The 23,928-nt window shown below is 43.3% G+C and overlaps 1 protein-coding gene across 1 annotated transcript; it reads left to right on the top strand.

The window, feature by feature from the left end:
• Positions 1-4,295: 4,295 nt before the first annotated feature.
• On the top strand, positions 4,296-22,488 carry LOC147358904 (membrane-spanning 4-domains subfamily A member 8-like). The gene is made up of 4 exons (XM_086338235.1): positions 4,296-7,235; positions 8,324-8,467; positions 12,143-12,199; positions 22,281-22,488. The coding sequence occupies exons 1-4, from the start codon at positions 7,188-7,190 to the stop codon at positions 22,425-22,427; spliced, it is 396 nt and encodes a 131-aa protein (XP_086194361.1). The 5' UTR covers positions 4,296-7,187; the 3' UTR covers positions 22,428-22,488.
• The last annotated feature ends 1,440 nt before the right edge of the window (positions 22,489-23,928 follow it).

Here is a 23,928-nt window from a genome sequence, read left to right on the forward strand (position 1 = left end):
TGTATATATAAATAGATGAATTGCATGAGCTGTTTGTATATTTTGGAGGTTAATCCCTTGTTGGTTTCTTTATTTGCAAATATTCTCTCCCATTCTGTGGGTTATCTTTTCACTTTGTTTATGGTTTCCTTTGCTGTGCAAAAGCTTCTAAGTGTAGTCATTTTATTTATTTTTATCTTTATTTTCATTACTCTAGGAATATTCTCCCTCTTAATTATTGCTTTACAAAATTATCTTTAAAATCATATAAGAGAAGAAGTTATGAACAAAAATATATTTATACTGACTTTATTTATCTAATAACCTTTATAAATGATTTTTATTTCCTCAAATGGAGTTAATTTCATGTCTAGAATTTTTTTTCTGCACGAAGTACTCTCTCTAATTTTTATTCTAAGGCAGATCTGCTAGCAATAAATTCTCTGTTTTTATGTGTGTAGGAATGTCTAATTTCCCCAGTTTCTAAGGGCTGTTTTTACTTTTGCTGGATATAAAATTCATTTTTATATTCCCTTTCCTTCAGCACTTTGAAGATATTATTCCATTATCTTCTGATCACCACAGTTTGTGATGAGAGCAGCTATTTAATCTCATTTTGGATCTCTTGCACACAACTTGCTTTTCTCTTCCTGTTTTCTAGATTCTTTCTTTGATGTAGATGACTTTCGCTATGTTGAATCTGATGTGTCTAGATATGAATCTCCTTGAGTTACTGTACTTGGAATTTGTTGAGATTCTTGGCTTAATGTTTTTCATCACAGTTTGGAGACTTTGGCTACCGTCTTCCCAGCTCTTCTGCATGCCCCTCTCTCTCTGCCTTCTCACTTCCCCCCTGTGCTTGTACTGGTGTTCCGGGCGGTGCCCCGAAGAGCACCGAGATGCTGCTCATTCTTCTTCATTCTTTTTATTTCTCTTCACCACCCTATATCCTCTCAGTTAGCCTAGCTTGAAGATTTCTAATTCTTTCTTCCAGCAGGTCAGATCTGCTATTGAGCCCCCTCTTGTGAATTTTTCATTGCAGTCATTGTACTTTTCAACTCCAGAGTTTCTATTTGGTTCTATTTTTATAATTTTAGTCTCCTACTGACATTCTTCTCTACTTCTTGTACATTTCCTTTTATTCTTCTTCTTTTTTTGGCTCTTTGAATATATCCCTAATAGCTGATTTAAAGTCTTTGTTAGACTTGTTGTCTGAACTTCCTCAGGAATACTTTTGGCTAATGCCTTTTTTCCTATATATGGGCTATATTTTCCTAATTTGTTGTATGTCTCATAATTTTTTTGTTGTTTAAAACTGAACATTCTGAATAATAAGGCAACTTTGAAAGCCAGATCCTGAGAGTTTTCACTAGATCTCTAATATTTCTTCTCGCTGTTTGTTTACTGGCTTGCCTGGGCTAGTTGTAAAGTCTGTGCCCTTCCTCATGTGACAACACTGACGTCCCTGCCTGATTACCTTGGCGGTCAGCTAATGGCTGGAATGAGACGTACTTAAGTGGCTTGAACCTACAAGTTTTCCACCCATTGCTGAAGGAATGTGTAAGTGTGCCGGTTCATTCCTTCGAGATTTTGAGAGTTTAAAACTCTGCCTTAGCCTGCACTTTCTGCTCACACAGAGCCTCAGGGTCAGCCAGAAATTAGGGCTTTCCCAGCTCTTTCCTCGGCACACGCACACCCTGAACGTGTGTGAGGCTGACTGATTTCAAGGGATACGTCAGAACTCTACAGGGCACTTGTGAACACATGATTCCCTAAATTTTCACTGTAGATTTTTTGTCCAGCATCATTTTTGTTAATATTGCTACTGGTATTGCTTCCTCAGTAACCTGGCAGCTGGTATTCTTAAAAAGCCTCCTACTGGTATTCCACAGATACCTTGGATTAGGGCTTTGTCACTGAATGCGCTCTGAGTAGAACCACATTAAGATAATCCCTGTGGTTAGGGCTTTTCCAAGGAGCTGCCATGCTGGTGAAACAGTGACAGTTCTCTGGCAGAAAGGCTTTGGGGGAGTTTAACTCTGTTTTCCCCCCTCCAGTGACGAGCTAGGCTGCTGGTTTTCACAGCTACCGTTCTCCTGAGGCAGTGGTTTTAAAGGCTACCAGGAAGGAGGTAGTCTTTAAGAAACTACTGTTTTATTAGGTTTAATAATGATACTGTTTAAAAGAAACAAGAACTCTTTACAGTGTGTTTCAGAACACATACTGAACTATTTAAAGGTGAAATGATGTATTGCCCAGTCCAGAAAAATATGAAGAAGGGGACGATTGATAAAACAAGGTCGCCAAGGGTCATCGTTGAGGCTGAGGGATGACTCCATGGGATCCACAGTCCTTTTCCTGCATGTGTGAAATGGTCCACGATAAAATGTTAAACATAAAACTTTCAAATGCACCTCATCCCACTCACAGGTAAAGCCTAAGCCCTAGGAAGGCCCGTGTGACCCGCCGCGGCTCCTCGCTCCCTGCTCCAGCCTCGCCTGCTCCTGCGCCCCGCAGACGCCCTGCCGTCGCCTGGCGCTGGCGCCTCCTCCCGCGGCCGGCGAGATCCTGTGCCCAGATGCTCCGGGCCTTGGATCAAAAGCCCTCCGGAGGAACGACTTTCCTGACCGCCCCGTTTACATGTGTGCGCGCGCGCGCGCGTACCTGACTGTATAAAGGCGGTGGAATATGTAAAACCTTCCCTCTTCAAAGCTCTGTCGCGTGGGCCAGTGCGGTTTCAGCACTGCTGTCGTCTCCGCCCCACAAAAGAATCAACAGGACCGACCGCCGTCAGCGGACCTCATTCGAATCATGTCAAACGCGCGGTCTCGGGCAGGCATTCCCGGGCGCCACAGCCCCGCGCCGCCGACCCTCAGGTGCGGGGCGCGCGCGGACCGGGCCGTTGGCGACGGTGTGAGCACGCGGCCCGTGCCCTCCGCGCGTGCCCCGGTCCGTGAGGCTGCCCGCCCGCCGCCGCAGCCTCGGCCTGGAGCCCGGGCCCGCTGGAGTCCGCGGCGGCCCTCGCGCGGCGCCCCCCGCAGCCGGGCGCAGCGGGGCCGCAACCGCAGAGCTGGGCCGGGAGGGGGATGGGGAAGCTGCGCCCCCGGGTACCGGCTGCCAGGCCCGCGGGCACAGCCTGCAGCGTCGCGCCGCTGTGGGCCTGCGTGTGAGTTTCGGGACCCTTGGTCGGTGGGTGGCTGATGCTGGGAATAAACTTACACGGCTGGGGGATGGGGTGGGGGATGGGGTGGGGGTGGGGGATGGGGGTGGGGGTCGGGATGGGGGATGGGGGTGGGGGTCGGGGGTGGGGGTCGGGGGTGGGGCAGGCCAGGATGTTCCCAGTAACCCCACGGCCAGAGTGCTTCCCAAAGCACCTACAGTTGGGAAGAACCCAAGTATTCATTTGCTGCTTTTTGTTTATTCCTTTCAATATCCCCTCTTCAAAGCGTGTTTTCGGTAACTCAACCATTTTACACACACAGCATCCTCAAAGATACAGGCAAGTTGGCTACTGTACAGAATACAGTCTCGTGACCTGGGGATCCCAGGGTCACGGAGCAAGGAGTGGCAACAGTAACTCTTGCTTCCCACCTTTCGACCGCACTCCCATGTTTTCTGTGGTTTTAGGAGATAGGTGTTCGGTTTTGCAATCAAAAATACATGAACAGAAACTCATATTCTTGAGGATAGGAATGGTTGATTTCCAAACACAGCAAGGTAAGAGTGCTCTCTGACTGTGCTCTCTCTTAGCTGAGTTCATAAGCCTTGTTTGGGAGGATCCTTTTTGTTTTTTTTAATTGAAGGATAATTGCTTTACAATGTTTGTTTCTGCTGAAAACGGGAATCAGATACAAGTGTGTGTATATATATACACACACATACATATACATGTACGTATATATCCCCTCGCTCCTGAGCCGCCCCACCCCACCCACACCCACCCCTGTAGGAGGTCACAGAGCACCAGGCTGGGCTTCCTATGTTATATAGCAGCTTCCCACTAGCTATGTAAATGGGCCACAGAGAATTGAAACGTGGTTCTTCTGGAAATTACTTATTGCAAATCAGCTGACCTGCCCATAGACGTTCAGTTTGACACTAGATATAAAAACCAAAGTTTGTTTCCTCTGCCCCAGGCTCTTGGTACATGCTGTATGTCCTAGTCAGCCTGTTCTTTTTTTCTTGAATCCACTTGCTCCAGAGAATGGCTGTACTTGTCTTTGTGGTAATCTCCTGGGACGCCCAAACTTAATTCAATAAATGCCAGAAAAACTACACTGTAAGGGTGACCTTCCCAAACATAGGTTATATGACTGGTGTAAACAAATCTATCTACTTGTGGTAACGGATTAACAGACAGAATTTTATTTTGTCAGGTTGATTTACCAAGCAATTATCAAATTCCAACAATTTACAAATACATTGCTAAAGCCAGACACTGCAGCCTGTGTGAAGCTTCGCAGCAGCAAAGATGTATACAGGAAGATGCTTAAAGATGTGAGTGTAATAATATTTGGTAGTGAAAATGTCCACGGTCAGGAACGGACGGGGTGCCGCGCAGGGAGAAGACAGCGGAGGTCAGGTCATACCCTGCCCTCCACAGCGGAAAGAGCCCCCAGCCTGAGGGAGCCAGGACCCACTGATCTTAAGTGAGCGATTTCCACATTTGATCCCCAGTTTAGAAACGTCATTGTGGTCATAGGCCAGAGACTGGATTTAAGGCTTTAGGTTTCTCCCCTGCGGTCGCTGGGTTATTGTTTTGTATTTTCCTCTTCTTCAGTGAGTTGTAACTGGGGATGTACCCAGTTTGGGCCATCAGACAGTTGGGGGTCGTGAAGCTGCACTGTTGCAACGAAGCACCTTGCTGGAGTCGTAGGGCAGACGCGGGCGGGGGCCTCCGGCTCCCGGCCTCGTGGGGTCACAAGCATGGCAGCGCCGCTGTCGCGCTGGGTGTATGATCCACAGACAGCTTTCTGTGACTTGATGACTGTGGGCGCGCACTGGGGTTGCTGCTGTGGTAACCTGGGAGTAAATTCATGATGGCAGATACTGAATTCAAGGGAATGATTTTAAATAATTACATGAAATAATCAATGAACTTGTTCCTAACAAGATAGAGAACAGATATTGAAAAAAGTATCCCAAACTGTAACAGGGGAGTGGGCTCTCACACTCTAGTAACCGGAGGAAGGTTGAAGGGAAATAGGAAAGAACACTTAACTATGAATTCATTTTGATTTTCAAGTATGTGCCAGTTCCTAGTATTTGCCTCTCAAACCAACTCTGTGGGATCAGAAAACTAATTCTCAGAAATATTTGAGTAGGATTTGGGTCAATTAGTAATTGACATAAGGGCTTCCCGGCTGGCTCAGTGGTAAAGAATCGGCCTGCCAATACAGGGGACACGGGTTCAATCCCGGGGTTGAGACAATCCCTTTGAGTAGGGGATCCCACTACTATTCAAATAGCAAGCCACTCCAGTACTCTTACCTGGAAAATTGTGTGGACAGAGGAGCCTGGCAGGCTACAATCCATGGGATCGCGAAGAGTTGGACGAAGCTGAGCCCTGAGCACCGTGGCTGCCATGAGCGAGATCCGAGCCAAACACCTGTTGCTTGTCCCACAATGATATGTTCCGTTTTCTCTGTTTCTCACGCCTTTGGTGCATCTATTTAATAATTCATCCTTGAGAATTGATGGGTGATGTAAATTGGAAGAGAAATAAATGTAAGTAAAGATTTTGAAATCAAGAACCTAGGTATCGAGTTAGCTACTGACAAAAGATTGAGGAAAAAAATCTAAACCAGGGAGAGAATGAAGATCCATCAGATTTTGGATAACCAAAAAGTGAATTCTCAAAGTCATAGGATGATAGCTATAGGAAAGACAAAGCACAGATGAGTTCTCAAAGTCATAGGATGATAGCTATAGGAAAGACAAAGCACAGATGAGTTCTCAAAGTCATAGGATGATAGCCATAGGAAAGACAAAGCACAGATCAAAGTTACTTTGATTGCAAGTGACAGAAAACACCCATGTTAGCTTAAGCAAAGCAAAGCAAACTGTATTTTAAGGCCATGTATATGTCATCCAGCACCCAAGAGCAAACAGGCCTCTAAGTTTCAGGAAAGGGTTGGAATTAACAAGTTGAAAGTCATCAGTTTTCTTGTTCTTTTTCCTCATTTCTGATTCTTCTGGATATCCTTTCAGCCCATATAGTAGAACATGTCAGTGCTCTCTAAGAGTTTATATATTCTTATCAAGAGACAATCCCAGATTAAATTGTATGTTTAGAACAAACTAACCTTGTTCTAAATATACAATTCCTGGGAAAGAGGCACTGGTGGATGCGATTGGAGGCAGATTCCGCCGCCCCCTCCAATCAGATGTGATCAGGGAACAGTTCCTGCAGATGTGGAGGATGAACCTGTGGTGAGTGGACCATATACCCCCAAAGGCGTCAGTCATTCGTGGCTGCCACCACTTTTGAACATCTTTTCTTTTTTATTGGTTGCTACATTGTGAAAGCTGTCTTTCCGAAAGCTGAATCGAAAAAGTAAATAAATCAGTCCTGCTGCCTCCCCTGTAGTGAGAGTCAAGGCATGTGACTGAGGTTCTTCCAATCACCTCTCATGCCCTGAAACCTAATTTGGAAGAGAAAAACAAAAGCTGCTCTACACTGGGCACCAGTTCCGCTTGCACAGATGATGGCCCAGGGAGCAGGGAAGATCTAACTCTGCAGCAGAGTCCTGCGGAGAGGTTTAACGAGGGTATTAGTCTCCTTGGTCTAGGTTGGTGCTTTGGCTCTGGGCCCTGCTCTACTACTTTATCCTCCCGATGATCTTCTGAGCTCACTAGTGCCTAATACCCTATCTTGCTTAAGCCAGTCAGATTAAATTCTGTTGTCTGCATCTAAGAATCCTAAGGACTCTTAAAGTGTCTTTAAGGTTGGTGAAAAGTGGATAAAGTCTAACAGGACAATTAAAACTTTTTAGCTTTGTCCAAGAGAGCATATTAATAAATTGATTTTTAGTTATTATCTCAGGGAGTTATTTAATTGTGAAAAATTAGAGAAAGCAAGAATAAATTTCTCAGTGACTTTAAAGTGGCTTATACGAGAAAATAATTATTGTTATTTTTTTTTACATTTTCTTCTAGAATTAGATTTCATTCATTCTCTCTAACGCCTATGTTACGTTTTGGATAAGATGCCACCAGACCACCTTGTGTTGAAAAAAGAAACCAGAATGTTGGGGGTAAGGACTAAATGCTACTTGAGTGGATAAATGATCGTGATGTTGCAAGTTCCAACTATTTTTAAAAAGAGACAGTGACTCCTCTGTCTCAGCTACCCAGTGGAAGTGAGTTGATGGAATGAGTTGCAGCAATCATACCTCTGTGATTTTCTCTTGTCTATCTATCTATGTGTGCTTATAAAGAGTTTGAAGTAAATCTGAGACTGTGGGTCCTAGAGGAGATGATGAGGTCAGGGGTTATAGTCAAGAGATAAGCTGGACCACAGGGCTTTGTGGACACAGATCGCCTCACAGCTCTGTGTTCTTGACATACTCCTTGTACATTCATTTCAGGGAAGATGAATTTCTAGGCCACTCTGTCCACTCCTTTGTCCCAACAGAACCTAGCATGCTCTGTCTTTCTTCATCACACCCCCTAATTGCTGGGGCCTTGAGTCAGATCAGAAACCAGGGCTGTAAGATGATACATCACACCTCAGGAAAGCGTCTAAGATCACTGGGGCTGGGATCTTAAGATTCAGCAGGTCTGGTTTTGAGTGGGCCCCCACACCCCGGCATAGTGCAAGTCAGAACTGCTACCAGAAGGAAAGCATTGTCCCATTAACTGGCTGAAGGGCGTGGGGATGGTAGAAACATATCAGAGGAAAGAACTGGAACTGAGAATGGTGCATGCAACATCAAACAGGCAAGAGGAAGGAGAAGCAGGAGGGCCTAGGAGCCTCAGCTCTTCTCTCAGAGCCCGAGGGCCTCCGGCCAGCGTCCTTCTGATGTGGGCTGTGAATAAGTCCCTTGACACCTTCATTTGCCTGAAAACAACCACACTCGTACATATCACTAACAACTCTCGTGATTGACCCCTGAGCTGCAGACAGAGATTCCAAGTGCTTTGACGGCTGCCACCTTCCTCCACCCCCTTGGATCCTCCCCAGTATTTGATAATTTCTAAGGCCAAGTAAGAATAGCAGTGGAGAGCCCTATGATTCAGAAACAGGGCAACTACACCTCCCCAAGCCCTTCCTAGCACCCAAATTGTAACTTTCTTGGCATTTTATGTCTGGGTACTTGCTTGTGATATTCTTTTCTTGTAGGCTGTCCAAGTAATGATTGGCCTGATCAACGGTGCTCTGGGACGTATCTGGCTACTTTTTTATACCAGACAATTTGAAGAACTTTCCGTAGAGTATAAGCCTATAGCCTTGCTATCAGGATACCCATTTTGGACATTCTTGTTTGTAAGTAAATAATCTCACTGGTGAGCATTCATTCATTTCTTGAAGATACTCAGTGACTGCTTCTGTGGCCAGGCAATACGAGAGAGATACCATCAGTGGAGACATATAGTCCCTGCTGTCGATTCTTCTTGTGTCTGTTGGAGTCATTTTTAAACGATACATTTATATATAAAATTCTTCCATACAAATATTCTATTTAATTAAGTGAATGTTGAGCCCAAGGAATGGTAAGTTTCATAAAGAGCATGTTAGTCAAGAAGGCAATGGCTGGCGACTGCTGGGCTTCCCTACAAGGCTCATGTTTGCAGATGAAATAGGCACGCTAACAGCCAGAGCTTAACTGCTCAGGCAACAGAAGGGACTTTTAAAAGTAGTTCATCAAAAGAGCAAAGACGAGAAAGCAGGGTGTTCCTGGCGTAAGAGACGCGGAAGGATTCCACGGGGATGGCTAAGGCTTGGTGTTGTCGCCTTGTTGCTCACTAAGTCGTGTCCAGCTCTGCGACCCCTTGGGCTGTAGCCCGCTGGGCTCCTCTGTCCTCCGAGGACAAAATCCTGGAGTGGTCTGCCATTTCCTTCTCCAGGGGATCTTCCCAACCCAGGGATCGAACCCACACCTCCGGCATTACTCACACATTGTCTTACAGCAGAGTAAAATAGTCCATCTTCTTGACCGTCCCCCAGATCTCTCAACAGTATCTCCCTATCTCACAGAAATATTGTCAGGCCACTGGCGTGGCAAATACCTACCAAATACCTAATGTGGGCCCGGCTCCGTTCTAAGGGCCTCAGTTACTACCCACGCCTAGGTCCTCACCTTAGATCAAAAGGACTGGCGGGGGCTGGATAGAAGGTAGGGGAAGGTAAGGACGTATGAGCTGAGTGCGGGTTGCAGTTTTTTACAGCATATTCAAGCTTCATTAGGAAGAGACATTTGAGCAAAGACCTGGAGGAGGAGTGGACCCGGTGAGTCCCAGGGATATCCAGGGGCAGAGCGAGCAAGGGGAGCAGGGCCTGGACTGGCAGCCGCCCTGTAGGCTCACTGAACACCAGGGAGGCTGGTGTGGTCAGGGCAAACTGAGCTAAGAGAGGACCGGTAGAGAGGAGGCCGGGTCTACGTGAGAGGGTAGCTGAGCGGAGACCAGTTAGTTGTATGAGAGGAGGCACTGGGCTGGCCAAAAAGTTCCTTCATGTTTTTAAATGAAAATAAAAGACACATTTTTCACTTTCACCAAGAACTTGGTTGAGCAGTGTTTTCACCGTCTTCTCCCACTACCTTCTGCCATTTTTAAGCAACTTCATGATTCCATCTTCCCAAAACCTTTCTATCTTTTTGAGAAAAGAATTGTTCAGGTGTCTTTTGCAGTCTTCCAAAGAACTGAATTTTTTCCCATGAAAAGAATCTTGTAGAGACCGAAATAAATGGGCATTCGAAGGTGCAGTGCCAGGTGAGTACAGCAGGTGCGACAGAGCTTCGCAGCCAAGCTGTAACAGTTTCTGCCCGGTCGTCAGAGAAACGTGGTGTTGCAGTATCCTGAGGAGAGACTGAGCATCTTCTGTTGACTAATTCTGGACACTTTTCTTCCGGTGCTGCTTTTGGCTGGTCTGATTCGATCCTTTGCAGTAGCAATTTCCTCTCCCAGAGGGCTCACTCACTAAGTAAATGCTTATCATGCAGATCTCAGCTTAAACGGCACCTTCTCGGAGAGACCTTTTTGAAAAACCTCTTAAAATTCCCCGCATGGTACCCTCTATCATATCTTACCTTTCTGATTTCTTCATACCTTAATATGACACGGAGCCTTAATATGTAGAGGCCCCATGTGTCTGGGGCTCCTGCTCTGTGGACAGTCTTTTTTTTTTTAATGTCATATGTGCAGTTTTTACCAATGGAAAAAACATCAGCTCTTTATTGAAGGATAATTGCTTTACAGAGCTCTGCTGTTTTCTGTCAAACTCAACATGAATCATCCGTAGGTACACATATATCCCCTCCCTTTTGAACCTCCCTCCCGTCTCCCTCACCATCCCACCCCTCTAGGTTGATACAGAGCCCCTGTTTGAGTTTCCTGAGCCACACAGCAAATTCCTGGTGGCTATCTATTTTGATGCACCAAAAACAAATGTCTTTAACTAATTTCAGAAAATAATAAAATATTTAGGATAAGTTCCTTTGCAAGTCAATGTGTGATTCTTACTTTTCAAAAACTAAACTGCAGATTAGATGTTTTTAAATACTATTTTCTGTTCATAAATTGTTTTCAATAGCATATTGAATACTCATTGAAAAGACTCACTAAATCATATCTCTGTATTTTCTAGTGATAAAGCTGGTAGATTCAATAAGAAGTTATTAAATGAAACATACAATTTTATTTACCCTCCATGCCACAGAGTCATGTTAAAAATATTCCATCCAAAACACCAGTTAACATAAATCCAGTAATGGTGCTCTCCAGCTCTGTAAAAGAAAACCCTGGGATTTGTTATTAATACTAGATAATTTTTCCAGGGGCCATTATAGAACTACAATAGGAATTTTGGTATTTCATGCAAATTCCTCTCAAACTTCTGTTACTCTTTGAAGAAACTTCAAAAAAGAAAAGAAATTAGTTCAAATTGCTCGAGAGAGAACTTCAAAAGGTATTAAAAGTTGGGTTACTCTTTTGGGGAACCCAGAAAAATAATTGTGATACAAGGAAGAAAGCCCTAACTTATTTCAGTGAGTAAGACATATGTAGCTTTCTGATATATAATAAAGAACTTGACTCCCTGGTTTCTGGAGATAGCCTCTAAATTCCTTGGAATTCCCCAAGTGATCAGAATACCTTTGTTATTCACGGTGGGCCTCTCATATGATACCTGAGTTTTGGGGGGGCTAGCCATGCCAGAAAGACAAACTTTGAATATATAATGGAACCCCATAATGAAACTGAACAGGTGAGTTTCCTGGCTGATGATACACGTTGATGTGCCACAAGGGTGTTGCATGCTGAGGACACAGAAGTTTTATGCACAGGACCATCCCAGGGGCCATCCGATGCACCTCCTCGTTTAGCTGGTCCGGATTTGTATCCTTTGTGATAAAATTATAATCAAAAGTATACTACTTTCCTGAGTTCTCTGAATGAAATCATCAAATCTGAGATGGAGAATGGGAACTACATATTTGTTGAGGGCTCCCCTGGTGGCTCAGTGGTAAGGAGCTTGCCAATGCAGGAGACTCAGGTTCGATCCTTGGTCTGGGAAGATCCCCTGAGAAGGAAATAGTAACCCACTCCAGTATTCTTGCCAGGAGAATCCCATGGACAGAGGAGCCTGGCGGACTACAGTCCATGGGATCACAAAGAATTGGACGTGACTTAGCAACTGAACAAGATATTTGTAGCCACTTGGTTGGAAGTACAGGTTGTCTGGAATTCCCTGAGCTTGTAGCTGGTGTTTGAAATGAGGACAGCCTCACTGAGTGAAAATAAAAACTTATAAACTATTTTCAAATGTAATAAAATTGTTATGGATTCTTCATTTAGCAATTAATGAAGTTGATATTATGCTATATTTTACTGACTTTTCAGTAAACTTATTACTTTTTCTAAAAAGGGGTGTTATTGAAGTTGTGAGAAGAATTCTTTGGATGATAATGAAAAAATACTTATGTCTGCCTCTTTTCATCCTCAGTTTATCATATCAGGAGTTTTAACAATACAAACAGAGAAGAAGCGTTCCCCAAATTTGGTGAGTCAAAATAATTGAAGGAATTTTTTTTATTTAATTTGTCAAAAGCAAGAGTATCATAAAGAGGAGATACCACTGCATCTTAAACAGTAGATATCTATCCAAAATACTAAAATGCAAAATATTGTTTTATAATATTTACAATTATTTTTAATAGATGTAATCCAACAGAATTCTTTGCTAATTTCACAAAATATTAAAATGTAGAATGCATGAAACAAACCAGAGAATCAGATGTGAAATTTTAAAGAAGGTATGTCATCCTTTCAAGTTGACATGTCAACTACAGTAGAAGCGTGTACACGGGTGCAGGAAGCCGTGGGAGGAGGCGTACGTGTGAAGAGCATAATGGCAAATCGAGTTAGGGTTTATTGAATAGTGTCTATGTGCTGGACGCCTCAGGACGAGTTTTTGCACATTATCTCTCTCACACACATGCGCTAGCAGAGTGGGTAATATTATACACCCATTTTATTTGTTTTTTAATTGAGATAGAGTCGATTTCCCCTTCGTGGATCACAGCCTTGTCATGGCAAAGGGGCTTGTGTTCTCAATGAAGCATGAGCCATGCGTGCAGGGCCACCCAAGACAGATCATGGAGAGTGCTGACGAAACGTGGCCCCCCGGCGGAGGCGGTGATGAAGCACCGCAGCGTTCTTGCTGTGAGAACCCCCTGAACAGTATGAAAGGGCAAAAAGACACGACCCAGAATACGAATCCCCCATACCAGGAGGTGTTAGATATGCTGTGGAGGAAGAGCAGAGGGCAATGACTAATAGCTCCAGAAAGAATGAAGCAGCTGGGACAAAGCAGAAATACACTCAGTTGTGGATATGTGTGGTGGTGAAAGTCAAGTCCGATGGTGTAGACAGTATTGCATAGGAACCTGGAATGTGAGGTCCATGAATCAGAGTAAATTGGACGGGGTCAAGCAGATGGCAAGAGTGAGCATCTGCATCTTAGCAATCATTGGAACTAAAATGGACCGGAAAGGGCGAATTTAACTCAGATGACCGTTGTATCTACCACTGTGGGCAAGATTCCCTTTGAAGAAATGCAGTAGCCCTCACAGTCAACAGAAGAGTCTGAGATGCAGTACTTGGGCACAGCCTCAGAAACGACAGAATGACCGCAGTCCCTTTCCAAGGCAGACCATTCAGTACCACAGTAATCCAAGTCTGTGCCCAGCTACTAATGCTGAGGAAGCTGAAGTTGACTGGTTCTGTGAAGACCTACAGGACACTCTAACGCTGGCACCAAAAAAGGTTGTCCTTTTCATTGAAGGGGACTGGAATGCAAAAGTAGGAAGTCAAGATAAAACTGGAAAAACAGGCAGGTTTGGCCTTGGAGTACAAAATGAAGGCGGGAAAAGGCTAACAGAGTTCTGCCAAGAGAACACAGTGGTCATAGCAAACACCCTCTTTCAAAAAAACAGGAGAAGACTCTACACATGGACATCACCAGATGGTCAATAGTGAAACCAGATTGATATGTTCTTTGTTGCCAAAAATGGAGAAGCTCTATACAGTCAGCAAAAACAAGACTTGGAGCTGACTATGGCTCAGATCCTGAACTCCTTATTGCCAAATTCAGACTTAAACTGAAGAAAGTAGGGGAAAACTCTAGGCTATTCAGGTATGATCTAGTAGCTCAGACAGTAAAGAATCTGCCTGCAATGCAGGAGACCCTGGTTCAATCCCAGGGTCAGGAATATCCCTGGAGAAGGGAATGGCAACCTACTGCAGTATTCTTTCCTGGAAAATCCCATGGACAGAGAGCCTGGTGGACTAAGGTGCAGGGAGTTGCAAAGAGTCAGACATGACAGAGTGACTGCCCCTACTGCTATGAATATACAGTGGTGGTGACAGATAGGTTTAAGGAGTTAGGCCTGATAGACAGAGTGCCTGAAGAACTACGGACCAAGGTTTGTAATGCTGCGTAAGAGACAATGTTGAAAACCATCCCAAAGAAAAAGAGATACGAGAAGGCAAAGCCATTGTCTGAGGAGGCCTTACAAATAGCCAAGGAAAGAGGAGTGAAAGGCAAGGGAGAAAGGTAAAGATATCCCCAACTGAATGCAGAGTTCCAGAGATTCGCAGAGAGCTAAGAAGGCCTTTGTACATGATCAATGCAAAGAAATAGAAGAAAACAATAGAATGGGAAAGATTAGAGATCTCTTCAAGAAAATTGGAGATATCAACATTTCATGCAAGGATGGGCATGATAAAGGACAGAAATGGTATGGACCTAACAGAAGCAGAAGAGATTAAGAAGAGGTGGCAAGAATACACAGAAGAACTATACAAAAAAGATCTTAATGAACCAGATAATCATGATGGTGTGGTCACTCATCTAGAGCCAGTTATCCTAAATGTGAAGTCAAGTGGCCTTAGGAAGCATCACTATGAACAAAGCTAGTGGAGGTGATGGAATTTCAGCTGATCTATTTCAAATCCTAAAACATGTTACTGTTAAAGTGTTGCACTCAATTTGTCAGCAAGTTTGGAAAACTTAGCAGTGGTCCCACGACTGGAGAAAGTCAGTTTTCATTCCAATCCCAAAGAAGGGAAACGCCAAAGAATGTTCAAACTACCATACAGTTGAGCTCATTTCATATGCTAGCAAGATTATGCTCAAAATCCTTCAAGCTAGGCTTCAGCAGTCTGTGAACCCAGAACTTCCAGATGCTCAAGCTGGTTTTAGAAAAGTCAGAGGAATCAGAGATCAAATTGCCCACATTCATTGGATCATAGAGAAAGCAAGGGAATTCCAGAAAAACATCATCTTCTGCCTCATTGACTACACTAAAGCCTTTGACTGCACGGATCACAACAAACTGTGGAAAATCCTTAAAGAGATGGGATTACCAGATCACCTGACCTGCCTCCTGAGAAATCTGTATGTGGGTCAGGAAGCAACAGTTAGAACTGAACATGGAACAACAGACTGGTTCCAAATCAGGAAAGGAGTACGTTCAGGCTATATATTGTCACCCTGCTTATTTAACTTATATGCAGAGTACATCATAAGAAACGCTGGGCTGGATGAAGCACCAACTGGAATCAAGATTGCCAGGAGAAATGTCAAGAGTTGGACACAACCGAACCACTGAACTGAACTGAACTGTGAGCTTTTCAGTCTTTAGGCAGCCCTTCTGTTGATGGGTATGACTGTGTCCTGACTCTGCTTGTTGTTTGGCCTTAGGCTTCTCAGCACTGGAGCCTACAGGCTGTTCTTGGCACTAAGGAGCCAATGCGGCAGCCACCAGCAGCAGCATCTGCACAGTTGAATGTTCCCCGGTGTGTGTGACACCAGTGTCTGTGTCATGAGAATGCGCTGCAGCCGCCCCCTGCCTCTCCAGGAGACTCTGCAAGACCAGAGATAGGTCTGGCCTAGGCTCCTAGCAAATTCCTGCTTTTGCCATGGATCCTGGTGCATGTGAGATTCTTTACAGTGAAGTCTTTATTTTCCGCAGTCCTGTGAAGCTGCCACAATTAAGCACTGCCAGTCTTCAAATCTAATCAAACTGATCACTTGGATCACAGCCTTGTCTAACACAATGAAATTATGAGCCATGCCATGTAGGGCCACCCAAGACAGAAGGGTCATGGTGGAGAGGTCTGACAGAATGTGGTCCACTGGAGAAGGCAGTGGCAACCACTTCAGTATTTTTGCCTTGAGAACCCCATGAACAGTATGAAAAGACAAAAAGATATAACACTGAAAGATGAATGCCCCAGGTTGGTAGGAGCCAAATATGCTACCGGAGAAGAGTGGAGAAACAGCTCCAGAAAGAATGAAGAGGCTGAGCCAAAGCAAAAAGAAACTGGGAAAGGAGTACGTCAAGGCTATATATTATCACCTTGCTTATTTAACTTATATGCAGAATACATCATGTGAAATGCCAGAATGGATGAAGCACAAGCTGGAATCAGGATTGCTGGGAAAAATATCAATAACCTCAGATATGCAGATGACACCACCCTCATTGCAAAAAGCAAAGAAGAACTAAAGAGCCTCTTGATATAAGTGAAAGAGGAGAGTGAAAAAGCTGGCTTAAAACTCAACATTCAGAAAACCAAGATTATGGCATCCATACCCATCACTTCATGTCAAATAGATGGGGAAACAGTGGAAACAGTGACAGAATTTATTTTGGGGGGCTCCAGAACCAGTGCAGATGGTGACTGCAGCCATGAAATTAAAAGATGCTTGCTCCTTGAAAGACAAGCTATGACCAACCTAGACAGCATATTAAACAGTAGAGACATTACTTTGCTGACAAAGGTCCATCTAGTTAAGGCCATGGTTTTTTCAGTAGTCATGTATGGATGTGAGAGTTGGACCATAAAGAAGCTGAGCACCGAAGAACTGATGCTTTTGAACTGTGATGTTGGAGAAGACTCTTGAGAGTCCCTTGGACTGCAGGGAGATCCAACCAGTCCATCCTAAAGGAGATCAGTCCTGAATATTCATTGGAAGGACTGATGCTGAAGCTGAAGCTCCAATACTTTGGTCACCTGATGTGAAGAATTCACTCATTGGAAAAGACCCTGATGCTGGGAAAGGCTGAAGGCAGGAGGAGAAGGGGACGACAGAGGATGAGATGGTTGGATGGCATCACCGACTCAATGCACGTGAGTTTGAGTAAACTCCAGGAGTTGGCGATGGACAGGGAGGCCTGGTGTGCTGCGATTCATGGGGTCGCAAAGAGTCGGACACGACTGAGCGACTGAACTGAACTTATCCTCCTTCCTTCCCCGAGGGAAGCATGTTTATGACTTACTAAACTGTGGCATATAAATACCAGTCTGCTGTGGAGCAGTGGAAAGGAGAAAGCTAACGTGAAGAGTGACAGTCAGCGTGGGTCTGACAGTGCTGAGCGAGGGGAGCCGAAAGGAGAGCAATCAGTACGCATTGTATTACACGTGTATTTTAATTACACTTGCGTGAAAGGAATTGTATACCCACTGTACAATTTTTAAGGCCAAAATTCACCTCACTGCCACTGGAAATTGTTACGGGATTCCTAAAATTTCTTTTTATGTTTATGGCTTTAATGTTTTCAGAATGGCATGTCTTCAACAATGAAAAATCAAAGGAATTGGTAGATATGTAGGTAAATATAGATGAATATGACTCCATGAGATAATAGAGATAATACTTTGCAATTTTCAGAATATATGAAGAAGCCAAAATACTCGACAATAGTATGAAGGCTGAAATAGAGAGAGAGAGTTAGGTGGTCTAAGGTCTCTGCATTGTCTGGGCAGATATTAAAGTATCAGTCACTATTATGCTTCAGCATTTAAGAATTTTTTGTTAAAGGAGTAAGTGAAATGCATATATGCAACATCCAAAGCAGAAGCCAGAGAGAGCTGTTTGGATCCGGGTGAATTTGGAGGTTGGGGAACCCATAGAGTAACTTTGGTTCTGGAAACGTCGGATATTAAACAAATCATCCACTTTAACATGTATGCCAGGAAGGGAAACTGAGAACTTCGTCCCGGCTTGTTTCTTTTACATGTGACTAGTTGACATTTCGTGTCTGTTCCAGTTGAAGTGTGCCATAAGGATGAACATGAGCAGTTTTTTCCTTGCAGTGCTTGGTCTAATTCTAATCGGATTTGAAATTACACTCTTTTTATTTAAAAGAGAAACGATTTTTTGGCAAGAAGTAAGTACATGTTATCTATATATATTTTTTTTCTTTTACAATTAGCGACTTTAAATTTGAAAATAAGCTGAGAGGGTTTTGGTGCTGCCCTGATGTGGAAGTGATGGAGACTGTTAATGCCCATTTGGCATGGCCGCAAACAGTGGCTCCAAATGACTGAGCAGATCCTGAAAGCTGAGGCAGCCAAAACTGCAAGGCCTCAATAAGGGCCTCACATGAGATAACTAACACAGCAGACAACACATGTATGACACACGTATCCTACACATATGTTGTTGTCGTTCAGTCGGTCAGTCATGCCCGACTCTGTGCAACCCCATGGACTGCAGCACGCCAGGCCTCCCTGTCCATCACCAACTCCCAGGGTTTGCTCAAACTCATGTCCATTGAGTCGATGATGCCATCCAGCCATCTCATCCCCTGTCGTCCCCTTCCCCTCCTGCCTTCAGTCTTTCCCAGCATCAGGGTCTTTTCCGATGAGTCAGTTCTCAGTTGCTAGCATCACCATTTGTGCATAACAGGTTCATTCCCAGATGCCGGAGCTCTGAAGTTCTGTGAACATGTTGTTCAGGGCTCGGGTATCAGACACAGCAAGTTCTAAGACTAGGAGCTTGTCACTACAGCCTCTTCTTCATGGTACACCAATTTGGAAATCACAGGGTCTCAGCTTCTTTCCTCCCAGGAGGCTTCTCTGTGAAAATTTGCCCACATGATCCCCAACAACCAGTTCTGTCAAAAACCAGTTTTGTTTACCAAAAGGAGCATCTTTGTTCAGGCTCTCAGTACCTGTTCTTCTTAGTGAAAGTCGCTCAGTCATGTCTGACTCTTTGCGACCCCATGGACTACACAGTCCTTGGAATTCTCCAGGCCAGAATACTGGAGTGGGAAGCCTCTCCCTTCTCCATGGGGTCTTCCCAACCCAGGGATGAAACCCAGGTCTCCCGCATTGCAGGTGGATTCTTTACCAGCTGAGCCACTAGGGAAGCCCAAGAATACTGGAGAGGGTAGCCTATCCCTTCTCCAGCAGATCTTCCTGACCCAGGAATCGAACCACAGTCTCCTGCATTGCAGGCGGATTCTTTACCCACTGAGCCACCAGGGAAGCTCATAAGTGTTCAAGAGAGAGTCAGAAAAGATCTGCCCAAGTAGCTTTCTGAATCTTTCCAGGCAAAGAAATGCAGCAACTTCTTGATAAAAACAGTTCTTGTTTTCTCCATTGGCACTCAGCTACGTATTTTTATACTAAATCTGTTTTCATGATAAATGTTGACGAAAGACACATGTATACATATTATAAGATGTAATAAATTATAAATCAATTATTTTTTAATATTGTATCTTATTCCACATAAGTTTGAAAGAGGTTAAATATCTATAAATTAATTATAACACAATTGAAATTAATTTAAAGTGAGCAAGTATTAAGGAAATGTTTATTAGCTTCCATTGTCACAAGTATATAGTATGGTTTTATATATTAGTTTGAAAGAAAATTGCTGATACTAGACCATTTCTTATCTACAAAAGATATTAATTCAGGGTGGTTCAATCCTACATATTAAATTATTCCAACATATGCGGTTTGAAGTATGTTCCTTATGAAATCATTAGGAAAATAATCTTGTAAATATGTAGGTTTTAGGATCCTATGAATTTTCAAATTTGAGTCAGCATTGCTATAAGCTCCCTGGTAGGGAAAGTGAAAACGAAATTCAGTCATTACAGCCAGCCCACCCTCTCCGTCCAGGAAAATGGGCTCAGGTGCCTTAGCAGTAAAGAATCCTCCTGCCCAGCAGGAGGAGCAGGTAATGACCCCTGGGTTGGGAAGACCCCCTGGAAAAGGAAATGGCAACCCACTCCACTATTCTTGCCTGGGAAGTCCATGGACAGAGGAGCCAGCAGCTGCAGTCCACGGGGTCGCAAGGCGGGACATAACTGTTAGCAAGCTGCTAATGAGGCTCAAATGCCCCAAGACTGAAAGAGTTGCGCCAGAGCCCACTCCCAAACGTGCATTTTGAGATAGAATGGCAAGGGGAGTCTTCTCTGGCCATAAAACAATTGATTTGAATCTTGAAGAAAGGCGGATTTTCAAGCAAATACAAAGTTTCATTAACATAGTTTAAGAAAAACATTTCCATGAGTAAGCATACTGGTTTGCTGAGCCATTATCAGCTCAAGGTTTGAGAAAAGGTTAGTTTTAGGCAGAACAGATTTTGAGGAAAAGCAGATTCCAAAGCAAATACATAGTTTCATTAACATAGTTTAGGAAAAACATTTCCATAAGAAAAACGCATTAGTTTAGTGAGCCATTAGCTTCTCAAAGTGAAGTTCTGGCTGGGTGTTGTCATGGCAACACAGGGTTAGCGGCGCCTCCTTTAATCTGGAGTAAAGAAAGCGAACTGCCCCTTGAAGGTTATTCTTCCTGCCGCTTGGGGACCCCTGGTCTTCCTACCCGAGTGTTAACTCTCTTAAAACTTTTGCATCAAGTGCCAAGAAACTGTGAGCCAACAATGCTGCTTCTCAGTGGTCTAGTTCGATCAGAAGATAAAGCCTGGAGAGCTGGAGCATTAATGAGATTATGTACTCCTAGTATTTCATAATAAATCTTGGATCATTGATAAGAATTGGTTGTTAGGCCATTCTCAGGTATATGCTATTCTGGAATAACTCAAACATGAAGACACTCGTAAGGGCCTGAAAGTTGTAAAAATTAGAAAAGATGGTAGTAGGTTTTATGTTTTTAAATGGAATTTGAAGAGCAATGTTTTCATATAGATAAATGGCAAGCCTTGATTAACTCTGAAATATTTATAGTTATAGCTGAGGCTTTTTTTAAGCCCACATTCCAGCATATAAATAAAGTTTCAAATATTTTACACCATAAATCATGTGCAAAAATATTTTAACTGAAATTTGGAGGGGAGGATTACATCACTCAAGTCAGGCGTAAGGAAACAATAACACTATTTTAAAAAATAGATTCAAGGATCGTAACTTCCTAGTCATCTCACTGGGAAAATTAGCGGTAAAATTAATCAAAAATAACTAAAAAGTGTTCATTCAGCAACACATAATGCTAAAAAAAAATAAAGTGGACACAGGAATTGTATGAAATTGTTAGGTGAGACAGTGAAACTGAGGGACATTTACCCAAATTAACCATTTTTTAAAAACAATTGATATCCAATATTCTCAGTGGTGATCATTTGTGCGACCAGGTATCGGTGTGGACCACTCCTGCTTCGTGGCAATTAAACAACGTCTTTAGCATTTAGGGGAACACCTGTCCTCTGCTCCATGTAAAGTATGCCTACATATCTTCCAAAAGGCATTCCAATTATTAGAATATCATTTCAAACCTAAGCGAGACCATACCCAGACCACTTTATGCCACTGATCATCAGATCTTTATTACCTGTCAGAAAATCGATTTCTGCTCATCCCGATCCTGTCATATTCACAAAGATCACCATTTGTGATAAATACATGCAGTATAATGCAGTTTGTTCCAGTCTGCAAAGCGTGAACAGAGGCCTGAGTAGTCTTGAAGGCTGCCGCTGACAGGGCAGGGTGGAGAGACGCGCGGAGAATAGTCTGGTGGTGTTTACCATGAGCCAGCTTTCTTGAAATCCATTTTAATCACTCAAAAGATGAAAAGAGTGCTATGAGCCAAAACTGTGTAGCAAACTTGAATAAATCATATTTCTATGTATTAGCTTGTTACAAAAGTAATTACGGTTTAACATTGAACTTTGCTGGTTGATATTGGAATATATTCTTAAATATTATAAACATTATATAGATACTAAGTATCTAAATCATAAAGGTTTTATATAAATGAAAATAATGTTTAGGGCATGATATTAAATGGAACAAATGGGATAATATACCATTTACAACTACACCAGTGTTATGGAAACACAGAAATGAGGTACAGAAATCTTGAACCTGGGATTCTGGGAGCCATCAGAGAACTAGGGTGGGAGACACCCCAAGGCAAGGGTGGGGGGAGGAGAGAAGGGGACCTGGAAGCAAGCGCTCAGTCCCTCCACCCTTCAGGCTATGGGCTGTGCCATTTTAACCCCTTCAAGTCACACTCTTCTCTAAGATGAGACTAATGCTTCCAATCACGAAAGGTTGTTGAGTGAACTCAGCAGTAACGCATATAAAAGCATAGCGTAAATGTCTACCATACAGTAAGTACTCAAACAAAACAAAACGTCTGTTACAGTCGTTATCATGTAAACAGGTCAAAACCATCATAATTGTATTAAGATGGTGGAATATTACAGGGAAAGTTTTCTATTTTGTAAACATTTTACAATTTTGTCTTACCTTGATGATGTGAAACATTTTACAAATGTAAAGGTCTGTGAGGAACATAGAGTTATTTTTTGTATTTAGAAAACTGCAATGATTCTTTCTGTGTATTTGTGGATATTCTCCATCATGGAATTGATCATAGCAAGGAAAGTGATCAAATGGGGAAATGAAGCGTTTTATCGTCACAGATATGTAACACGTAAGTATTTCATTTATCTGGTGAATTAGGAAGTACTGGCTTCTGTTATGAACCCATCAAGGGGATTAAGGTTTCAGCAGGAATTGTTTGACTTCGTGTTGTCTCTGAATAGTGAATATGAGCTGCAGCTTTCTGGATTCCATATGTCTATAGAGCAATGAAGATAAACAGTTCTCTTCAGATAAAATTTTAGGATTGGGGTGTATGTGTCTGTATCTTCATGAGAAAGTAGAGTAGGAGATGCATCCTTTTCTGCCTGGAGTCTGTTTTATTTGAAGTATAATCCTAAGGACAGTGATCCGCTGGCTGTGTGACCTCTAATTATCAAGTAAAGTTTAGATCCCTGAGAGGCGGGCACCTCAGAGCAGAAGGAAGATACGAGGGGAGAAGTAGGTAGTGACAGGTCCCTTTATCAAACACGGCAGGTCCTGGGAAAATAGTGATACCAGATTATTCATCTGTCTGCTCCAGTATCTCCTGGGGATCGGCCAACAGCAGCCTTGGCATTCAGACTCATTCACAATTTACAGAAAGTATGTCAGCCTTCGATAGGAGAGAAGGAATGGAAATAATGAGCTCAAATTACCTGAGGGTAGAGCAAGACAACCTCAGGTCAGAGCTGTGGACTGGCAGCTGGGAAAGCTGCAAGCCCTGGCTGGTCAACATTCACAAAGCTCTGCTCTGACGGGACAGTTGGGATTTGCATGATGCATTTTAAAATAACCCTAAATAAAGGAAAGCCTCTCAGAAGGATATCTAGCATATGGCTGGACACCTACCAATAGTGAGGCTAAAGATTTAGGTAACATTTTAAAGGCATCAGCTACCAAGAAACCTGGACATGGAAGAACAGACTGGTTCCAAATCAGGAAAGGAGCACGTCAAGGCGGTATATTGTCACCCTGCTTATTTATCTTATATGCAGAGTACATCATCTGAAATGCTGGGCTGGATGAAGCACAAGCTGGAATCAAGATTGCCAGGAGAAATATCAATAACCTCAGATATGCAGATGACACCACCCTTATGGCAGAAAGTGAAGAAGTAAAGAGCCTCTTGATGAAAGTGAAAGAGAAGAGTGAAGAAGTTGGCTTAAAACTCAACATTCAGAAAACTAAGATCATGGCATCTGGTCCCATCACTTCATGGCAAATAGATGGGGAAAAAATGGAAACAGTGTCAGACTTTATTTTGGAGGGCTCCAAAATCACTGCAGATGGTGACTGCAGCCATGAAATTAAAAGATGCTTGCTCCTTGCAAGAAAAGCTGTGACAACCTAGACAGCATATTAAAAAGCAGAGACATTACTTTGCCAACAAAAGTCCATCTAGTCAAAGCTATGGTTTTTCCAGTAGTCATGTGTGGATGTGAGAGTTGGACTATAGAGAAGGCTGAGTGTGAAAGAATTGATGCTTTTGAACAGTGGTGTTGGAGAAGACTCTTGAGAGTCCCTTGGACTGCAAGGACATCCAACCAGTCCATCTTAAAGGAGGTCAGTCCTGGGTGTTCATTGGAAGGACTGATGTTGA

Source organism: Bos grunniens, chromosome 15 (assembly GCF_055505025.1).
Source record: "Bos grunniens cultivar Pamir isolate PY7600 chromosome 15, Bosgru_T2T1.0, whole genome shotgun sequence".
NCBI lineage: Eukaryota > Metazoa > Chordata > Mammalia > Artiodactyla > Bovidae > Bos > Bos grunniens.